The 22,776-nt window shown below is 38.8% G+C and overlaps 1 protein-coding gene across 10 annotated transcripts in view; it reads right to left on the bottom strand.

Annotated features, from left to right (window-relative positions):
* Positions 1 to 455: 455 nt before the first annotated feature.
* Positions 456 to 22,776, bottom strand: part of Osbpl6 (oxysterol binding protein like 6) — a 186,383-nt gene continuing 164,062 nt past the window's right edge. For all 10 annotated transcript variants that reach the window (XM_063259363.1, XM_063259366.1, XM_063259367.1 and 7 more), the window contains 12 exons: positions 22,630 to 22,737; positions 20,558 to 20,695; positions 14,991 to 15,078; positions 14,269 to 14,522; positions 13,418 to 13,555; positions 13,026 to 13,089; positions 11,025 to 11,103; positions 9,485 to 9,629; positions 8,139 to 8,283; positions 6,877 to 7,003; positions 5,264 to 5,386; positions 456 to 4,283 (listed from right to left, as the gene is read on the bottom strand). In XM_063259363.1, the coding sequence (XP_063115433.1) occupies positions 4,175 to 4,283; positions 5,264 to 5,386; positions 6,877 to 7,003; positions 8,139 to 8,283; positions 9,485 to 9,629; positions 11,025 to 11,103; positions 13,026 to 13,089; positions 13,418 to 13,555; positions 14,269 to 14,522; positions 14,991 to 15,078; positions 20,558 to 20,695; positions 22,630 to 22,737 (1,518 nt within the window). In that variant the 3' untranslated portion in view covers positions 456 to 4,174. The remainder of the gene's footprint in view (positions 4,284 to 5,263; positions 5,387 to 6,876; positions 7,004 to 8,138; positions 8,284 to 9,484; positions 9,630 to 11,024; positions 11,104 to 13,025; positions 13,090 to 13,417; positions 13,556 to 14,268; positions 14,523 to 14,990; positions 15,079 to 20,557; positions 20,696 to 22,629; positions 22,738 to 22,776) is intronic.

Raw genomic sequence — 22,776 nt, 5'->3', positions numbered from 1 at the left:
TTTGGAAAATAAAAAGGACGGACATAATAGATACATGCATTTCTCCACCGGGAAGCTGCCTTAATCATGAAACCTCATTTGCTTAAGATATTGGGCATAATGGTTAATCACAGCAATGTTTAAATAATTCATTCTTTATATCTCAGTTTCAAAGAATTGCGGCTAAATCTTTCTTACAGAATTTGCCACTTTATCTAAAAGAAGAGGCTGTAAGAAAGTCTTATCCTTAAGTAACAAATGTATGCTCTTAAAATTATGTATTAGACAACCTAAACAAAGTCAGTTTCCTTTTAAGAGGATTCATGCAATGTACAGTTTAAAATTATGAATTTTAACAAAATAAATTCAATTAAGACTTAGAAAATCTAATCTTGGTTTGAGATGTAGTATTTTCTTAGTTCTATTGACACATTTTTTTTCATCTTTCCCCTAAAGAACATTTATAGAGCACAAAATAGGTTCATAATGATTTAATTAGATACATTTTATATATCCTGAACATAAGGTCTCCCATAGAAATAAACTAGTATTTTGTACACAAACTTTATTTACTGTGCCACATCGTAATATACTGAGCCAAGTGCAAACATTTATTACATCCCCTGGTGTGTGTGTAGCTCTGCAACCACAAACACTTCATTATCCAGGATGACAGAGAACAAGATTAGGCAAGATGGATAATTAAAATCCACACGGTAGTAACAAAAATGTATTTTTTATGATTCGAAATGCTTCTCAAGCCACAGCTGTAACCGATACTAAGCAGAAACAGATTAATCAGGTTTTCCTCCTTCAGTTCCCTTCCACTGGTCTTGGGACAGAATCTAATAATTGAAAGGCACGGGGCCAGAATAATCAAGAGAGCAAAAGCTTTGGAAAATTGACAAGTTGGCATCCTTGGTATTGAAAAGCCCCTATTTTTTCATACCCAGAAAATTACATTTGGGTCCTTCTCCACAAATATAATTAATATTGAGCATTAAGTGTACCTTAAATGAAATTTATTTTTATAATTGCCGGGTATTATGGAGAAGATATTTTAAAGTAATCCATAAAAAATAATGAATCAAGATATATCATTTATAGGTACAAATTCCCAATGATGAATGCGATCATGATGTATACCTAAAATGTACCAATAAACTTAATTTAAAAAAACAGCAGAATTGAAGAACAGAATTGCACCTTCTGCAGTAGCATCAGAATTAAAATATTTAGTTTTTTGTAGGCTCTCTACGCGCTGGTGTGTGCAATCAATCTGTTCCATCTATAGATAGGGTCACTGCTATTTATTGTCACTTTACCATCTCAAGTGTGAGGAAGGTGCTCATAAATAAGTCATGGGAGAAATATTCAAAAATATCAAGTTCTTCTCTGTCCTACATCATTTTAGGGGAAAAGAAAAGCAAAAAGTGTCCCTGAAATAAAAAGGTTTATACAAAATTCCAAGGAATGTATCAGGTTTCATCAACAGTATGATCTAATACTGTATCCTTTCCTGTTTAGTTCCACTGAGGAAGTCTCATAATTCTATAAGCATCACTGTCAATAAAAAATGAAAAAGAGGGATGACACCATTATACCAATATGCATGTCTGATGGGGAACATTAGTCAATCAGATGTTAAAGGAGTATTACTTAAAACTTAATTGACCTACCAAATGGTAATAATCAGGGTACAGGCACCCTAAAGGGATTCTAAATATGATATAAAGCATAGTGATTTTAATTAATTTGACATTTTTCTCATCCTCATTGAAATCCTAATCAGCGTTACAAGTTAGCTTTGATCAACATTTTGCAGGCTGAATTTACTTACTCCAAGTCCTGTCTACAGCTTTTCATTTTCTCAATCATAATTCTAGGTGCGCGGTTGCTTCCCTGATGGGTCCAGGGTCCTCTTCCAGCTTTCCTGCTGTCTTATCTGTTAGTGCCCTGCGGCCTCCTCTTCCTGTTCTCCACCAACTACACTTCCACTTTGACGGCTTCTTGTATCTATGCTATTTTGAGACTTGGAAAAAATGCAAGTACAGGCTAAAACCACTTTAAATAGTATTTTAAGCTTTACCAATCAAAAGGGAACAGATTTCTGCGAGGAGGTCAACATATTCTAATCAAATTACAATTAAAATTAAATCAGTGTATCTGAGGATGTCAATCAAAGGATGTCAAGATGAATGAACAGGAAAAGTGTCGATGCTCTAGAGAGTTTGGAACCATAATGAAAGCCTCATAAAGATTTAAAACAGGAGTCATAAGATTTGAGAAGCACAGGAAGGTCATTGAAGTGGAATGCTCAGATTTGGTGACGATGGTTTAAAGAATTTATTTGAGAATGAAATTCCATTCTAAACTTACACAACTGTACACATAATGTATGGACCTGTCTGAAAGGGGGGAATGAGCTTCAGGTAACTAAATATTGCTCCATCTAGCGGAAACTTTAGTTTTCCTTTGTATTCTTACCAGCAGGTTTTTGTTTGGTGATGTATTAGCCATTATTAGAAATGCTGCAGTGAGGAGAAATAACACTAAAATCAAGACTTCATAAGTGAATATAAAATATCGATAACCATATTACGAGATTTTAAAGTAACATTTAAATTTAGATGGTAAGAATCTAAGAATAAAAATCTAACTAGCAATAAAATATATGTAATTTTATAATTCTCTAGGAAAATCTCTTTTAAGAGATTTAAAAAAAATACAGGCATTTTTTATAGTTATCTACATGCAGAAACTTAGGAATATCAATGCAAATTTCCTGTGAAAGCTTCTGTATATTATGGAGGAAAACAAATCCTGCAGTATGCAAAACATATTTCTGCCCTCTTCTCAATGGGATGGATGAATTCTTTAGCCTAAGTTTTATTATCTCTGTCCCTAGCAAGATAAGTTCCTAATGTGTAGTCATGTATCATATTGGAATCATTTGATAAAAATAAGAAATATAATTCTGCATAGAACCCATTGTAACAATGCAGGTAAGCTATGAGCATTCTTTTTTTTTTTTTTATCGGTACCAGGGATCGAACTCAGGACTGCCTGCTTGCAAGGCAGGTGCTTAGGCCACTGAGCTAAATCTCCAGCCCCAACTACAAGCATTCTTGATTCTGTTCTCAGTGGAACTGGAATGCTGGCAACGAGGTGGTCGTGGGTGAAAGATGTGTTTACATTGTGCTTCACTCAGAAACAGGGACAGTTTGCAGTCCTAAGCCCACACTGAAATTCCAGATGCTATTTGGCATTTCCATCTAAAGTTTTATCATTGGCGACAAATGTCCAAAGCACACATTTTGCCAAACGAAAGGAGAAAGGTGAGGTGGAAGAGGGAGAGTTGGTTATCTGGGCACAGGACATGAACTTAATGCACAGTGTGAATACAGAGATCTTACTCAGCACACTTTTCCTTGTGCCCTTCGGACATACCATATAATTCACTTATCAACATTAAGCACATGTTGTTCACTTCGTAAATCCATTTGTTAGTCGAATCACTGTTCTGACTGAGAAAGTGAATCATTGCTCTGTTGGAGAAAGTGAATCATGCCATGATTCAAAAGATCTGTCCTTCACATACATCTATGAGCACACATTTAAAAAACGGTTTATTGTACATCTTTGCATTTCTTAAGGCATGAACAATGGCATACAGATGGAACAGGCTCTGGGAAGCATCACGTCTTTCTGACGAGGCCAGCACAACCACATCGAAAACACACTTGAAGTCTGAACTGACCCACTGCTGTGGCCTGGGAGCTCTTCTAAGAGAAGGGGACGTTCCTTCGAGACAGTGGACCGAGCAAGTGGCTTATATGTTGTCTTTAACTCTCTTGATCAGTGTTAAGCACCAGTTACAGTTTGATTTTCTTTACAAACCTTTCAGACTTTGGATTTTATATTCTGTTTGTTTTATCCTTTCCGAGGAGGGTGTGGTTTTTTTTTTTCTTTTTTAATTTAAGGAATTATGGTTGCAGCAAAACAGAAAGGATCCAAAAGTGGTTAGGGGCCATGTCTAATGCACTTTTGAAAGTCCATTATAAAGATGAATAGAAAAGCAAATGGTAGATTTTCAGTCAACCCAGAAACCTCGCGTAGCTATAAGAAACATAATTGTGCATAGTTATTTTATTCATTCAGAGTGTGACAGGTTGGCTAGCTCTACATTCCCAGTTTACCAAAGAACAGGGCTGTCTACTTTGCTAAACCCAGGGTCCTTTCGAAGCTCCCAATAGGTGTCGTTAGAAACCCAGGCTTCTCTTTGATTCGCATCAGTAACTTTTCTGTGAAAATATAAAAACCAGTGTCAGCCACAAAATGACATCAAGGTGATCTGATAACTGGATCATCTTTAGGCTGGCCTCGAACTCACAGGGATCCTTCTGGCTCAGCCTCCAGAGTGCTGGGATTATACCGTTGTGCAGTACCTTGCCCTGCATTTCTGTGGTTAAACGCTTGATACTGAAGCAGGTGGAAGAGGAACTGGGGGCAGGAATGAACCAATTCCAGGCAGGGACAGAGAAGAAAGAGCCCCAACAAAGCATCTACTGCAACTAACAGCTCCCAGCCCTAGCCCCACAGAATCATTTCTGCTTCACTTTCATTTGTAGGGAAAAGTGTAGCTGTACACCAGTGGCTGTACAAGCCCCTGCAGGCCTCTCTAACGCCACACACTGCGAACACCTTAAGGACCAGGCTGCATGTCTGCCTTAGGAGGTCATAAAGAGGCAGATCTAAAGGACAGGAGGTTAACCTGAGTTTTTCTTTGTTCAGGCTCTGGAGGGTAAAAAGATGGATTTGTAAACTACAGCTTCATCTGTGTGATGTATATATAATCCTGTAGTAATCACTGGTTATCATACCACTGCAGGGCCCAGTCTGATCAGAGGAAAGCTGTGTGTGATGGAAGTAAAGTTAAATACTAACAACATAGGGCCCTATCCAGTCCCTGGGTGAGCGAGTGGGAACAAGTGTCAGAATGCTAAAGGGTGCAGCTGAAGGACAAAGCCTCCTGGGTGAGATCCTTACTCCTCTACTGCCCACGAGAATAAAAAGCTAGAGAGAAGGATTTTTTTTTCCCCAAGTGCAAAACCTGATGCCATTTCTTTCACTTCTGAAAGTGAAGTTACCAAACTCAGTTTAGTTTTTCTACCTTTAAATTCCCTGGACAGCACCTACTTCCCCATTTTCTTTTCATGGAGTTTCTCATGACTTGTGACGAGCCTGTGAAACATGAATTTATTATGATAATGAGCTGACTTACTTAAAAAATTTTGGTATATGTTCAAGGTTGTTTTCTTCCATGTATCGTCTTCGCGATCTCTGGAGTTCTTCTACTCTTTGCTTCTCTGCTGCTGCAGCTTCTAAATTTCCTTCTTCCAAAAATCTAAGTGGAAAGCAGTTGACATTTCCACAGGTTACGCTCTTCTTAGGCAAACAAAAAAAAAATCTTATTTGTGTAAATTACACTCTGATTGCTGTGAATGTTACATATTGAATGGTGAGACACTGGTAAGGTCACCTCATCGTATCCCAGGTTACACCTCTGTCTATCCATCAACAAATGTACTTTGTCTGCTTGTGGACTGAGTTATTACATCCACCAATATAATGGTAGGAGGCAAATGTAAAAGGTTTGGAGCTTCCAGTGTGGAGACTCTGTGACATGAGATTTTCAGGACAAGAGTGAGTCAAGGTGAGAACAGCGTGAAGTCACAGCTGTGCTGCTTCCTAGTTGCCCCAAAAGGTCCTTGTTAAAGACTATAGAGTGGAGGGTGGTAACTGGCTGTTCTCTATCTATTCAGAGACCAGACTGAGAGGCAAGGAGCTAGAAAGTAACCATTGGTGGTGGGGATTACAAAAGGCAATAGAGTAGGAAACAAAACTTTAGAAGGGAATATGGAAATAGAATTACCAAGGTAAAAAGTAGGCCCAGGGGCTGGGGATTTAGCTCAGCGGCATAAGCACCTGCCTTGCAAGCAGGCAGTCGTGAGTTTGATCCCCAGTACCGATAAAAAGGAAAAAGACAAAAAAAAAAGTAGGCCCAATGGCAATTTGCAAATGCTTACAGTTCCAAATGAGAAGAACTGAGTTATACTATGGTACATGCTGTACAGACTTAAATGAGAACATTTTAATACCGCACAGTGAGACAGCATGGTCTTAGGTGTGTAGGGTAACACAGGAGAATTGAAAACCTAAGAGGAACATTCAATGCTGAGAATATTTTTGCAGAAAACAAAGCCACAAACACATAGAAAACAAAAAACTGATCGTGGGTGGAATTCATATGGCATATAGAATTTTTGAGAAAGGGGGGATGAACTCTATAGGAGTAAACAACATGAATTTTACATAATAATAAAAGTAAGAATTCAGAAGGCACTAAAGATACTGTATTTTGAGTTCATCTCCTACCCGCCAAGACCTCCAGCATGTTGAGCCTGCTCTAGATTTTCAGTAAAAATATTTGTCAGTCCTCCTGTTACCCTGTTTTCTTCAATATAAAAAACATACATGTTACAAGGTATGGACGTTAAAGAGGTCAAAATCACTGGATGAGATGTGATCTGCATTTAGTGGGGAATTTGTGAATTTGCAGACCTAGGAAAAACTTGAGGGATTAAGGTGGGATAGTGTTTCTAATAAAATACAACTATGTTACTGTCCCCTGTAACTTTCATGTCAGGATAAACTTGTTATGATCATCCTACAAATACTATTTCTCCCAGGGCAGAAAACTCAAGGCCTGCTAAGTGAAGAAGGGAATGAAGGAAGAACTTAATAAATAAATGATGATGGTAAAATTAAGTCTCTGTGACTCTAAAGCCCACACCGCCATCTGGGCTACATCTGAAATACTCCCCCCACTCTTACCTTTGATCTGGCCGGAATCGGGCATCTGTCGGGGGGAGGAGATCTTTCAGTACGGGATCTAATTCGTTGAGCTCAATAGCAAACCGTGTGAAGCCATAATAGAGCTCATAGTTGGTGGGCATGGAACCTGGAATGAGGCCAATGAACCACTGTGAGAAGACAAAGGTGTAGAGAAAAAAGAAGCCAGCTTACCCCTGTGAAATCAGTACCCATTCCGATGTCAAAGCTGTGGTCAGGAACACACGACTGTGAATTAAATTGGTTACATTTTGCTATATAGGGAAGTTTGTGTTGATGACTGGAATGGTTCGGTGCCTTTATGTAATAAAATGCAATCTTCAAAAGGAAACCTCACTCACAGAGCAGCAGTCCTCACTGGTTAAATTCTGTAATTTTCCTCTCACATACTCAACTGGTTAACCATATGCTAGGATGGTTAACTATGAACATTAAAATTTCACCAGAATTACTTATGACTTATTTCCTTCTAGAAAAAGGAGGCTATGTAGTGCTAACTTAGTATTTATTGGCACTTGTTACTAAACTCAAAGGCAAGATCTCTTGTGTGCTTTGCTCACGGATGTACCCAAGTGCCTAGCACAAAGCCTGATGCCTAGTCAGCACTCCACAAGCAGTTTCTAATGAAGGAACTAAGCACTTTACTAGAAGGATCCCTAGATACTCATCAACATCTCTTAGGAAACCAATACTTGATTTTAAAGCCAGAGATTAATTCCAGTGAAAACCAATGTCATGTGGAAACTTCTGCCATTTATAGCAGACATTCGATTATAGGCTAATGTAATACCAAAACTCTGTTGATATCTTTTAATAAATGTCAATTACTTGAGCCTTTATTGCTCAAGTGAAAAGATGACCTATTCTGGTAAATTATTGGATTTGTGGATTGTAGATGTTTGTAAGCTTTCCTTTATTTTATACATAAATAAGGATATGTTGGTATGTTTCACTTACTTAAGCTCTAATGATTACACATAGCTTTTGAAAAGTATCCATTACATGTGGAGTGACTTTACATGTTAGATTTTAACATGTCATGCTACCTGTGTCAGAGATATGTCCTAAATTTTTTTATTATCAATTATTGAGTATTGGCTTTTCCCTGTAACTTACATGTGGAGAAGTGTAGCTAATTGTTTTAAGCATCTAGGTTCTAAATCCATAAAGGAAACACAAGATGAACTGCATAGGATGAGCCCCTTCCCTTTCCTCCTGCTCTCTAGCGCCCCCTCCAGGCTCACCTGGTCTCCAGATGCACTTTGCCGAGGGGGCCACGCCGCAGTAGAGTCCTTCGTGCCACTTCCCAAACAGCCGGTGCACTACCTTTCCTTCCTGATCTATCACAACCCCTTGCACTTCATTCACATTGGAATTCCAATAATTCACCTGGAAAAATCAAACCGGATCAGTTTAGTAACACCCCTATTTCCATAATTTCCATATGAAAAATTTTCTTTACCTCGAAGCCCCTCCTTCAAACCATTTCCCCAAATCTGTCTCAAAATGCTTTATATGCAATGTTGGTACGCTAAACTTTCAAGAAGTGGACGATCTCTCCTCCACGTTGTAGTTTGGTGGAATGGCACAGAGAAAGCCCAAGCGCTATCCTAAGAATTAATTGCTAGATGAGTAATCCTCTTGTCTCGAATTGTCTCTTTACTCACGGATTTAATGAATTTTGATTGACTATGCCATAGAAATAGTTGATGAATTTTGTAACATATGCCAACAGGAAGGTAATACAGATACAATTTAGATCATAGTGATTTGGACCTAACTGTAATGGGGCTGAGTAAGTTTGTACTGACTGGTAGCTATCATCTATGTGGCTGTTCTATTCAAGTATTTTCAGAAAATGACAACTGCATTATAATTAGTTCACTAAAACAGGATCACCTGAATATTTTGTAATCAAGCAGGAATATTTATAGAAATAGAAGCTAGAAGACTTAGTATAGGCAAGAAGTGTTCTTTGGAATTCTACTTAATAAACTCCTGACTGGCTGGCTACCTAAAAAAAGAAGATTCTTTAAAAAGAAATTTGATATTTTCCTGTCTTGAAATGGTGCCTTTTTTGACCACCACATGTCCAAAAGCATCATGTCTTGAGAACTTCATACATTGGTCCTGATTTTCTATCTAAAATGTCCTAAGATCAGTAACACAGGACAGATTTACTTGGTACTAACTAGCTGTTCATTCATTCATTTGTTTGTTGGTTTGAGACAAGATCTTACTATGTAGCCCAGGCTGGCCTCAAACGCACAGTAATCCACCTGCCTCAGGCTCCCAAGTGCTGGGATTATGGGTGTATACCACCACGCCCAGCAATGTGCTGCTATTTAACCTCATTGTTCTATTTTTTCCTTAAGAAGCTTTTATTATATTATTATTTTGGTGGTACTGAGGACCGAACCCAGGATCTTTACATTGAACTGTATCTCCCGCCTTTTTTTTTTTAAACTGGTTTTTATTCTGAGACAGGGTCTTGCTACGGTTGCTAAGTTGCCCTGGTGTATGCCACCATGCCCAGCTTTAGGAAGCATTTTGTACTATTTTTTGTTTGGTGTTTTATTATGCTATTTACCTTGACAAATGTGAGTTTGCAAATGCAAACACTGCTTTTGGTATTTCTAATGGTTATTTCTCCATAATGCTCTATCCATCTTCTCCCACTGAGAATGTTGTGTATGCACGTGGTGACCTTATTCCACACATAGTAGTCTCCGTACCTAGTGAAGAATATAACATTGATTAAGAACAACACAAATCTATTGCTGTTTCTATGAACTAGAATCTTTTGGGCAAAGCTGCCCTCTCTCTCTCTTCATCTCCTTTTCTGAAAGTTTCTGGTGGTCACAAACACATGACATCAGTCACTTTAGTATCGCGGACACGCTTTCTCTCAGTCAGGTGCTACAGCTATGAAGTGGAAGAGGTGCCTGTCTTTTGCTTGTCTGGGGCCATCAGAATGTGAGTAGATGGATAGGTAAACAAATGCTTACGGTCAAATATGATTAGGGCTATAACAGACAGATGTAAGAATCACCAGGGGAATACAGAAGGACACGTCCTTCATCCTTAGTTCAGCCTGGGACATGGGGTGAGTGTCAGGGATGATGTCCTAAAAAAGGCTGGGGTATTCTCACTTGCATGGTGCACAGGTGGGTGCTCTGTACTGGGGACAGCGCCCACCAAGCCCCAGGGTCTAGAAGAGCAGGATGCACGTGGGCCTGTGCAGTCAGCCCCAAGGTGTGAGGCAGGGCTGGAAAGGTGGTATCGCGGATCATTAATGTCTTGTCAAAGAGCATGGTTTACCTGGCAGACAACGGGCCACCTAGGAATGACTGGAGGTAGGCAGAGGTTTAATTAGGGTGCGCAGGTAAGAAAAATTATTCAGGAAAGACTAACAAGCATAACCAAGATGGCACAAATCTAAAGCAAACCCTGGGAATGAGGTTATGAAATTTTTGGTGACGAATGAAAATACTTTCAATCACATTTAAATTTGTAGATTATGTATATTTTCAAATGAAATGTTATTTCAAAATAAAATAAAATGCTTCTAAGATCTAATGGGTATAAATATAGGCACTACAGACATTGGGGAAAATTTTCTTTCTTCCTTATGAATTTTCAAATGCTGATAATTTAGCTCCTTCTCTTTACCTTCCTTCATATCCCATGCACCAGCAAATTCTGTTACTCAGGTAGAAAAAACGACCAGCTGAATCAAGTCTTTAGATTCAATGAAAACTTCAATTAACTGAATCGAATTAATTCACTTATAATCTGTAGAACACAACTATAGGAGGATTCTTTTATTTTTCTTTGACAAAATAGCTTATAAATATTATAAAATGCAAACTATATGGTGTTGGGAACATGGTAAGTATGTGAATTTGACTGCTAAAGAAAGGATACAAAGAGAAACAGGAGCTTTGGTACATTTGTGAGACTTCTCATTTATTTTTGTGGGAATCCATCCTCAAAACTGAGTGAAGGTAACAGAAACTTTGGGCATAGAGAAAAATGAAACCTGGGCATCTTCCAAAGGCTCACATACCCACTGCTGGTTCAGAAAAGTAGTTAAGAGGCCCAAAGGAAGAGAGAAGAGAGTAACCTACTTTGGAAGCATGACATTCAGTGTTCCAACAGGCAGGATTTCCATTGACTTCCCCCAGAACTTGTTTTTCCATCTGATATCTGGGCAGAGGATAAAAAAATATGCTCCATATCTAATCACTTGTTCTATAAAAATACCTTTTGTACTACATTCACAAAGCATTTTTGTAATTCTAATTGATTCTACATTTTCTGAAGATGGCCTCATGTATAACTGCAATTTTAAAAATCCACCATTGATGTTCTTCCAAAATTATGCTCTATATTTATCTTTAACTAACAAACTGGAAGAATCTGGAATAAGATATGTGTGTCTGTGTTTGAGAGTGTGTGTGTGTGTATGTGTGTGTGTGTAGTTCATATATAAATATAAATACACAGCCAGTATTGGTCAGGCAGTAATAAATGTTAAGTTTTAACTAAATGCTAAAAATAGCTAACATATATATCAAGCCTCAGGTGTATGTAAAAATAATTGCAGTATGGCAATATCACTGATTTATAGACACACTTCCCCTATATACGAAAGGGTTATATGATTTGGGAGAACAGTAAGAAAATAAAAAATTCTCTAAATACAGATATGGAAGATTTATGAGAGCAGGGTTAATTCAGTGCGCACATTTCTATTCTGGTTATGAAGACAGAGCCCAAGGCCCAGCACTTTATCTCAGCATGCCTTTCTATTTTCCTTGTGGGAACTCGCATATACCTGCATGTTTATAATGACCACCTGGTCCAATTCTGATGAACTGAGGGAGCCTAATGGGGTTGCCATATAATTTCTGACTCTTGGTTATGATCAAGAAATGATTTATTGTATTATTTTTCCAGAAAATACAGCTGCAGTGCCCTGCCATTTTGTGTTTTCAGGTTAAGGAAATGGTTAGAAGATTTGTTCTGTGAGCAATGAATCACCCTCCCTAGAGCAAAGAAACTATGCCAAGTGGTCAAATCTACATATTATTTTTTTTAATTTCATGGGTAAAGCACAAAAATTAGTAACAAACTAATGTAGTGAATACACTGCCTGTTGTTATCATCAAAGCTGTTAAGAGTACAACATAGGAGGACAGAAAATTCTCCAAATGATACTAGCACTAACCTTCGTTTTCAATGAACTAAGAGAAACTAGTAGTGTAACTATCTTGTATTTTTTCCCCTTTCTTCCTTTCCTCTTTCCCTCACCCTAGTTCTTCTTTTCTTCCTTTTCTTTATAAAAAGGTTTGGAAACTGTATTTAAGGCAGGTTTGTAATGTTCCAACAGGAATTATTAGTAAGTACAGAATTCAAAGTCCTGAGTTCTAGTGAGTTAACCCGTGTCCCTGGTATCATGGAGATTGGTTCCAAGATACCCTGAGTCCACAGACATCTGAGGCTCTTCTGTTAATGGCTTTGGCAATGTAGGTTATATGCACATAGCCTATGCATATCTTCCCATATTCTGTAAATCATCTCTACACTACTTATTCCTAATACCATGTAAGCGCTATGTAAATAACTGCTATACTCTATTGCTTAGAGAATAATGACAAGAAAAACTCTGTATACTGTTTAGTACAGGTATAACTTTTAGTTTTCCAAGTATTTTCTATCTGCGGTTGGTTGAATGTTCAGATGCAGAAACTTCAGATACTGTGGAAGGACTGGGTGATGCGCCACAAAATCTTCTGGGTTAGAATCTCTTTGCACATCCCAAGAACTAAGAAGGCTGCAGATATCACCTCTGCATTACAGATGCGGACAGCAATGCATCATCTGCAAATGATGGCTCGAAGCGGCCTATCAGCAAACTGCTCTGCCACCCCCCAGGCTTTGCTTCCTAGATACACAGTTTCACACTGCCATCAGGAAACTTACTTCCTCAAACTGAGCTCTACAGCAATTACCAATATCCTCTGAATTCAAAGGTAGAAATCTGAACTGAGTACAATGAATTCAGAAGCTAGAAACGGTTCCATAGGCAAATACATTTGACTTTAAATCATCATTGGGATACAGACCTTGCCAAAACACAAAATTCTTTGATTCACAGTGACAAGCAGAAATGGGTGGATGATGGCTAACCTGGTAATTAAGAAAAAAAAGAAGGCGATGATAACAGTGTCAGACTTCCATAGATGATATATATTTTTATGATGAAAAATGGTCACCACCAATGAAAACCATAATTAAAGCATTTCAGTAAGTAAATTATTCTCAAGATACATCAGCCAATCTGTAGCTTTTAAGACTCCGCCCCTAAGCAAACAGGAACACTTAATGGTGTCAATGGTGCAAATAAGCTAAGTGAGTTTTCTGTTAATTGCTTCAATCACCCCCTCCAAACGCACAGCTGTCCAAAGCTGTTTTCATCACCAGGTTGCCCTCCAACCTATACAGAAAGCTTACTTACTTGTTCTGAGAAAAATCGGAATCCCTTGTCTTCTCTAATGCATTCGTAAGTTTCCCCCAGGACTGGGTTGAATGGCTTACTTCCTGCCCTGAAATAGGTGGAGCAATAGCCTGAAACTGCAAATGCAGCAACGAGCACCTGTTAAAACATTTGAGAAAAGAACGTAAGATAGGAGAGACTCCTGCTAGGTCTGTTTCTCTCTATGCCTCTAGGTTTTCCACACTCGTGTCGATGGGTACTGACTTGATGCATGTAAATCTTCATGAGCAAAAGGTGAGTTCACATGAGGCTAAACCACAGCTTTGGGAACCAGCACGCCACACAGAGCAAGTGCTCTGTCCAAACACATATTCATCCAGTTTCACTTGTTATCATAAAGTTCAGAGGTCCTAAGTCCAGCTCATAGGTTATGTTGCATGTGTCATCTTAGCAGGACATGTGTGGGGAGGTTGGAGCTGTGGTCCTTGTCAGGGACCAGCCCAGTTTTCCAGTCATACAGAGAAAAGGGCAAGGTACCAAGAGCACGTTACTTTCTTAGAACTAAGTTCCTGCACAGATGGGCTCTCCTGGCACTCAGGGAAAGCTAAGAAGGCAAGGCTCAGCAGGACTTCAACATTATGGTGTATGACACCCTTGCTGCCTAGCTTTAGAAATACCAGACTGCAGCGAAGTCATAAAATGAGTACCATTCAGGACAGGCATCTAGAACTTTTTGTCCCTCCTTGATTTTGCAACCCAAGCAACTCCTGTCTTACCTATGCCAGAGAGAATGTTATGCAAAAACCAAATGTGTCATCACAATGGCTTGCGGCTTATCCAGGTCCTAAGGGCACGGCCCTGTGGTTCATTACCATGCGCTCGTAGGGATCATCGGTCTCTGAAGCTTTGTCCAGGAGCTCACTGTACTCCATCTCCTCGCAGAGATGCTGCAGAGTGTTGAGCGGCTCGTTGAGCTCTACAGGCATGGAGACTTTCGACAGGTCTTTGCCAATGTTGTTCCTCAAGATGTTCCACAGGTTAATGTTACTGGTGTCCGGGCAGGGGGCGGGCAGGCATGTGCGCCGCCCGTTTCGGAAGGCACCTCCCGTGAGCTCCCCGTTCAGGACTGGCAGAAGGACAATCACAGTGAAAGTGACTTTGCTTTTCAGATTTCACAAAATCAAGGAGGAAAATAACTCCGATTGTGACACCTTTCTTGAGCCTTCATTACACTGCACTCTCACGAATAAACAAGAGTATGCAATTTTGAGGTTGTAAGCAAATGCACAAAACATCAGAATATACTTATTTAAAGTAAGTGTCAAATATATTTAAAATATTAAGAAGAGTCAAATTAAAATATATATACAATAAAGATTTGCACTTTGGGTATGAGCAAGAGGTAAAACTTCTTCACTTGAACTTAACAGATTTTTGCAACTCTATCTCAACAGATTATGCAATATAAAAATTATGAAATAAGTTGGTAAAGGAACAATTAGTAGGGATAAGAGGGGAATCACTGCTTATGAATTCATAAGTGTTGTAATTTGGCATGCAGACTGAGGAACCTGGAAGCTTGAGTGGTGCATACTTTGCCGAGAAATATTGTCTGCGACACTGGTATTGTCTTCTGAGATGTTATCACTCACATCGCTGATGTAAGACTCGTCATCAGAAGCCTGAGGAAGGGAAGGAAGAACACAGAAGGCTTTTTCTGATTCCTGTCTTGCAAGCTCAGATAATCAAATGATTAAAAATATAAAATGAGAAGCTGTAGTCCTTCGGGAAATGTAGTTGGCACATGTGCAACTTGAGGGTCTCCCAAGGGCCAGGATACAGGGCTGCTAGAAAGGAACAATTGTATACAGCAATGTGCCTCCATTGGGATGGCCAGCTGAGGAAGGACAACATAAGCAGAAATGGTCAGGACACTGAGAGTGTTCATAAAGGAGGCCCTGCGATTTCCTCTAGAGGATGCAGGAGGGGCTGCCTGGCATATAAAGACACTCAGGTGGGTGCTGGAGAACAAATGGGCCTTGTTTAGTCCTTACAAGGGAGAGGAGCTCAGGAAGAGGGAGAATGTGGAAAGGCAAAGACCATGAGAGACATCTATGTTTCCTAAACATAAGAAACAGCACAAGCATATTGTAAAGATACTAGAAATTACATATGTGTATGCAAATACTCATCATCTCATTTGTAAAGGTAACTATGTTTAACATTTGGTTAGATGTTATATCTCCCAATTTCAAATGGCTGTATAAACACATTGATACAACTATCTTTGGATGCTAAAGAAGGAATCAGTTTCTATTCTGCTTCACAGAATTCTCAATGTAATTCCACTACAGTAGCCATAACTCTTTATCTTTATTTGGAGAGACAGCAAACTTCATTGAACATTTGTAACACAAAGGATTTAACCAGCATTGAAGTAGTTTCCTGCATTTCGCGGTTACCGATAATACGTACATGAACACTCCTGTAAATCTGCCTGCTGACTTCATTACAGTTTCTATAACTGGATGAACCACTTTTAGGCTGCAGCTACATGTTGCCAAACTGCGCTCCTGAAAGAGTGCATTAATTTGCTCTCCAATAGAACTGGAAAAAACCATCTTTCCACACCTCCTTAACCACTGTACATTATCATTTTTTTCTAGCAGTATACCTAACATACAAAAAGATCTCTTCAACATTCAAGAATTTATTTCCTAATGTTTCACACATCCATGTATCCTTCCTTCCTCCATCCACCCTCTCTTCCTTTTTTTTTTTTCCTTTTTATGGAACTGGGAATTGAACCGAGGGTTTTTGCACTGAGTTACAGCTACCACCTTTGTCTTATTTTTTATTTTGACACAGGCTTTTGCTAAGTCACCCATTCTGGGCTTGAACTTGTTATCCTCCTGCTTCAACCTCTTAAAATGCTAGGATCACCGGCAGGAGTCACCAAGCAGCTCACACATTTTTTTCTCTTGTTATATACACTGCATGATGTATTTTTAAACTTTGTTTATGACAACTTTTTTTGTCATAAAACTACATCTATGCAATAAAAACAACTAGTATTTATCTTTAAAATTTATGGATTTATTGTTGCTTTTAAATTAAGAGTTGAAATGAGCTCACATATTCATAGAATGAATGCATATATGAAGTGGAAGTTTTACTTCTGCACACAGTAAGTCGGTAAAAAACAGAACATTGAGAACAAAGTCTTTTTCTGATTCCTGTTTTCCCACCACACCTGGCTCCCACAGTTTTCATTGATTGCAAAAGACCTAAAGGGTAAGCCATCAGGGTCACCAAAGGTTTTTTTTTTAAATCTTAGTAGAGGGAAAGAAAGTAAATTAAATTCTTTATTCGATTTCTCAGAAAAAAGCTAGTAATATTAAAGTATGTTTAGGAGACACCTGCCCTTGTGAATCAAATTCATAGTATACGCATGTCTATTGTTTGTTAAGAACACTTGTATTTATCTATAAAACTATAAATAGTCTATGTCTGTTCAATTTCTGATCTTTATCAAACTAAGATATCAAAGAGATGACCTAATGCCATTGGTATAAAAGAATCCTACAGTAACAGTGAGCTCCAAGAAAGTTGCGTGCAATGTCATACACAAGTGTGGACAATGGCACGGCTGGGGTTGTCCTGATGTGATCCTCTCATGTCATCCTGTACACAGAACAAGGCTCTTGGTACTTTAATAAAAACTGTCTTATTCTCTATGGTCAAGAAATCTTGGAGCCAAATACTCTCTTTACAAACTTCAGGATTCAAAGGAGTTTAGAAAACGTTTTATACCTAAACATATAGACAAACAGCAGTGCAGAAACAAGTTAAAACATAAGTATAAGGCAAAAAGATAATTCTGGAAACAAGAGGCCATTTTCTTTTAGCAGGTCCTGAGGATCAATTGAGAACTATTAAAAGAAAATGGTCCCTTTTCCTTTCTGTCATGGAAAACGTTTATGTAAGACAGCTAATGCCCTGATGCATCTCAGAACTATGTTAGAGATGAAAGTCTGCCTCCTCTGTTCAGTTAGCAAATACTTATTGAGTATCTGTTCTGGGTTCACCAGGGTTTCTCCAGGTGCTGGAGACACAGCGGGAGAAGTCTCTGAGTTCTAGTGGAGAGATGAATTTTAAAAAAGTGAAATATATATTTTGTTAGATAGTGGCAAGTGTGAAGGGAAAAATGAGGAGGAAAGAGGGATATAAAAGGCGAGAAGAGAGGAGGAATGGTAACTTCATTACAGACAGGTCATGGTTGTGGGCTTCCCTGAAGGTGGGTTTTGAATAAAGAATAGAAGGGGCTGAATGTAACATGTCTCGGGGAGAATCCCCACAGCCAGAGCAAATGCAGTGGCCAGTCTTTGTTGGCAGCTGGAGTACAGGGCACGCACCCTGGTGTGACGCTGCAGCTGCTGGCAGGGCTGACGCACGTACAGTAAACTGTCCGGGCTGGCTTGTTAAATGCATTCGTATGAAGACTCACGGGGCCTTCAGGAGGGACTTCATCAGAAAAAGACTTAGAGACCAGAACAAATGAGGTTCACTCACTAACCAGGCTTTGCTACAGCGAGCGAAAGCAATTGTGAGAACATCAACAGTGGCTTGTCACTTGAGTTTATCTCCTGACCTAGCCCCATAAGATTGTTACAAAGGGAAGATTTACGTAAAAACAGTTTTTTGTTTTGTTTTGTTCTGAACAATTTGTAAAAGACAGGGCACAAGATGCAGGCGTGAAGTTCAGTGCTTTCCAGAGTGAGTTGCAGGAGAGAATCATTTCTACAAGGACAATTACAAGGTGTCTTGAGCAACTCAAAAACTCCAGGAGTAACTCTGCTGGCTACAGGAAGGCTCCAGAACAGAGGCAGCACAAGGCTGCACAGGAGAACAGGCCTGGATGACAAACACTGCTGAGGATAGCTAAATAGTTAGGGTGTTATCCTTAGGACACTGAAAAATGAGGACACAGTGAGGAAGGATTGGAAAGGACAAGAAAAGACCCAAGAAAAATAGTTATGGGACTTGTGCAGGTATCCAGGCAGAGAAAACATGGAGGACTGGATTGGCGTGGTGGCAGCAAAGCTGCAGAACGAGGTGTGGATGTGACACTTTTAGATGACAGAGTGATAAGTGAATCTATATGAGCAGCTGTAAGAGAAAAAAAGGGATGGAGGAAAATACTCAAGTGTCTGAAGTGAATAGTTAGCTACAAGAACCTAAAAAAACTCAATGAGGAGTATGGGTGGACTGTTTTTATTGGGGTGGTGGTGATATGTGGGGAAGGGGTTGGTTGATTGTTTTTTTTTTTTTTTGACATACAGAATTAGAGGTTCTATGAGCTCCAGGGTGGCAATGTCTCACAGGTAGCTGGTTCTGTGAATCCTGAGCTGACTCTTTTCTAAATCTGCTGTCTCTGAGCTTTAGACTTGCCTATCTGAATGCCTGACAAGTGACCTCATGAACATACCATCTCCAGGCTGCCTCTCTACCCTGCCCAGTCCTCTAGGGATGCTGTCACTAGCTTCGACTCTCCCCTGAGGGTAGCACCAACATCTTGCTTGGGCTTATGCAATAATCTGCTGCCTACACTTTCACTTCTATATTTCTAATACTTAGTGAAAGTGATACTTGGACATCCAGCTGGGTATGCACCAACAACTTGCAAACAGGGAAATAAATTTGCTCTCCGCGAGAGAGGCTATAAAGTCATTGGATGGTGGGTTTGAGCCCAGGTAAGGTAGAGTCAAGTTTGTCTGTAACTTGAATGAAGTATGGAGTACTGGATCGGCAATGGGAGCTCAAAAAGTCAGCCACGAAAGAAATTTCCAGTAGCCTGTCACCAGCACGGTGGACCTTGAGGGTGAGGACAAAAATACCTATCTGTGTGGCAGACTATCCCTATACATGGGAAGAGGAATGGAGTCATAATATCCCGCCCTCCTGGCCTAAGTTCACTCAGCTCACTTCTGCTTTCATTCACTGCTCTCTAAGCTGCTCCTGACTACAACTAGACCTGTCCTGCGGATCTGCCTGTAGAGAAAGACACAGTAATGGCAAGCATTACTACTTTGTCTATCTGATAGCACCAATTACCACTGCACATAATTAAACCAGTGCTCATTTATAAATGGAAATCTCTCTGAACCTGTTAATGCCTGCCTGGAGATCACAGAGGCAGGTCCATGCCCTGGTATGCTAACAAATTCAGCACCTGATACAAGACTCCTGTTTGACATTTCTGCCAGTATAAACATGATGTGTATTTATCATTTCTTCCTCCATCCCACTTTATATTTGTTTCTAAAATTACCTATAATTCTAAGTATCCAAAAATAACTACTATTGTTAGGGTATTGCCTTCCCATCTGTTTTATGGAAACAGTATTTAGCAATTATTTTTTTCATTAAAATGTAGTACAGATTTTCAGTACCAAATGATAAAAATCCTAACTGATTAACTGGGAAAGCTCTGGCTGCTTCCTTTATGAAAAAACAAAACAAAACAAAACAAAACAAAACAAAACAAAACAAAACAAAACCTGAAGCGTACTTGAGTAAATTTAAGTAACAGAACAGGTCCCCAGTTTCTAAGACCTGGCCAAGACTCCAAAAATGAACAGTAATACAATATAGCTTTTGTGGCAGCCAGTGATGAACCTGCAAGAACCATAATCACCCAGCTAGATATATGCTAGACAATATCCTTCTAATCTCCAATTTATGTCACTGGCAAAGATACATAATATGTATGTCTGTGTGCATGCCTCAGTGGTGATTTTTAAAATTCTCCCATTCTTCTTGCATTTATTAGTTAGTCTCCTTTCATACAGAACACCATCATCAACTCTTTGGTTATTCTAAAACAGTAATCATAGAAAAAAAGCCGTAATAGATGTTTGACTTTTTCCCTTTATATTCATTAAATGTAAAAGCAAAAATTGATGCCCCCAAAGTATAGTCAAATGCTCAGTAAAATGGGAACCAATATGGTTTGCAAGATTTTGGCTCTCCTACAATTTAAGCATCTTATTAGGATATAAACTGACAACCACAACCACCACAAACTTCTACAACCTTCCTCTTTTTTAACTCAAACTCATGGTCACGAGCAGTAGAGGTCAACACGCCCAGTAGCCTTACCTCATTTTCTGATGAACTTGCAGATAGGAGCACCTCTTGGGCATCAAAGAACTCAGACACAGACTCAGACATGGAGAGGCGGCTCTCATTGGCTACTTGCTGGGATAAGGGGAGACTGACATGGATTTGCTCGCCAGGCTAAGGAAAGAGAAGCCCATGTTACCTTCACTTGTTCCCCTGTTGGAGAGCTATTCCTTCCCATTAGGTGGATTTCTAAAGAAATCCACACTGTTAAAAGATTGGTGACCACAAGTCATTTTCACTTGCTACAGTTTAAGATTCTTTCTACTGCATTACTAAAGATTCTAAAAGGCACAGTGGAAAGGTATTGAACTTCATTTCAGACTGCATTTTTAAGCCCTGAATGATAAATATTGTTTCTAAGGGAGTGATGTGAGTTTAAATCAGAAAGATATATAAACGTGTGTTTACACATTCTTATATATATTACAGGTTGAAAAGACTTTGAACTGAAGATTTTGGTAAATAATTTTTGAATGATAAATTTTAGAAACATTCCTAAATTTTGAGCAGTTGAGTGAATGTAAATGTCACCAGAGGCCAGGGTCCCTGGAGATGAGCACTCACAAAATAGGTTAACTAAGGCCAAAACTAAACCACTTTGGGACAATCTATCCTAAGTAGCTTGCATTTGGAGATTTCTAGTGAGATCTGCTTTGGTTTAAATATGACCTTACAGTATTAGCTAAAATTCACCTACATGCATCACTGTGTATAAAGTTCTAATATTACTGTCAAAAAGTTTAAATTCTCATGGCCATAAAATAACCATTTTATAAAGGTCATAAACACAATTACCAACTGAATGTTCTGAGTATTTTCCAACTGTTACTATTTTTTAAACGCAAAAAATGGAATAACAGCACCTACCTTGGAGGATTATCGCAAGGGTCAGAGGGGACAACACACGGGAGTGGTTAGCACAGTACTTGCCACACAGTAAGCACCTACTTGACGCCTGTCATCTATTAATTACCACTTTCATCAGCAGGGGGCAGCACCATTAGGATCATCTTAGCAAGATCAGTTGATTTCTGTTTCTAAATGCTCCCTGAAACATTTCCTTTTTTTCCAAGTACTAAACATTGAACCCCAGAGTCTTATACCTAGCTACATCTCCAGTTTTTTTAAATTTTATTTTTTATTTGTTTTATTGATTCAGTCTCTTTTTTCCTTTATTTTGAGATACAGTTCTGTCTCAGCCTCCCAAGTGCTGGGATGACCCTACGTCCCATATTAGGAAACCTCTACTTAGCAGGTTCTCAACTAAAAGTGTTTTGTTTTTGTTTTTCAGTATTTCATTGGCCATGAGTGATAATGAACATCTTAGATAAAGGATGAGACACAGAAAAGTAACAGGCTGGAGCAGATATAAAAATTAAATATTTGGTGACATTAGGGGAAAACAGAAGTAAACAAAAATAGTGATCACCAAGAATAAATGATGGCAAACACATGTAGATTCTGTATTCCAAAGAACACTGAACTGTCAGCAACACAAATATTTATGGAGTGTATATTGATAATAGTAAAATAATTGTACAAAATGGACACAAATATTCAGTAAATTTAGATGCTATGAAATAGGTATTAAAAATGAGTCATATCCATAAATTTGTGTGTGTGTATATATATATGTATGATAGCTAAAATGACTATACTACTAATTATATGTTATTGGAAAAGAACAGTTAATACTCATGTTTATTTTATTTTATTTTATTTTTTCCTTTTTCGTTTTTATCGGTACCGGGGATCGAACTCACGACTGCCTGCTTACAAGGCAGGCGCTTATGCCACTGAGCTAAATCCCCAGCCCCAATACTCATGTTTAGATCAATTTTACATGTCTGTAAATTAATCTAAGCAACCCTCTTGAAGGTAACAATATGCAATATTATAATCATAGTCAAATTCCTATCATCTTGTTTTGTAAACCTATACTGCAATTATATTTGATTTCTTGTTGCCTGTCTGTCTGCATTACTTTTTGTTTTTCTTTTCTGTGTCTTTTTAATCTTAAATAAAAAAAATTTAAAAATGAGTCTTACCTCATCAGGGCTAGGAATAATATTTACACTGACAACCTGATCACAAATGATAGACTCTGAATGTATTCTGTTCAGCCGACTCCGCAGTTCAGCATTCTGGTTGAGTGCCTTAAAACAACAAAAACCACACTTGTCATTTCATACTAA

Source organism: Cavia porcellus, unplaced genomic scaffold (assembly GCF_034190915.1).
Source record: "Cavia porcellus strain 051 isolate PalLab524CR breed Dunkin Hartley unplaced genomic scaffold, mCavPor4.1 scaffold_12, whole genome shotgun sequence".
In the NCBI taxonomy this organism is placed as follows: Eukaryota; Metazoa; Chordata; class Mammalia; order Rodentia; family Caviidae; genus Cavia; species Cavia porcellus.
Note: the sequence above shows the minus strand (reverse complement) of the source record. Positions and strands in the feature narration are given on the sequence as shown.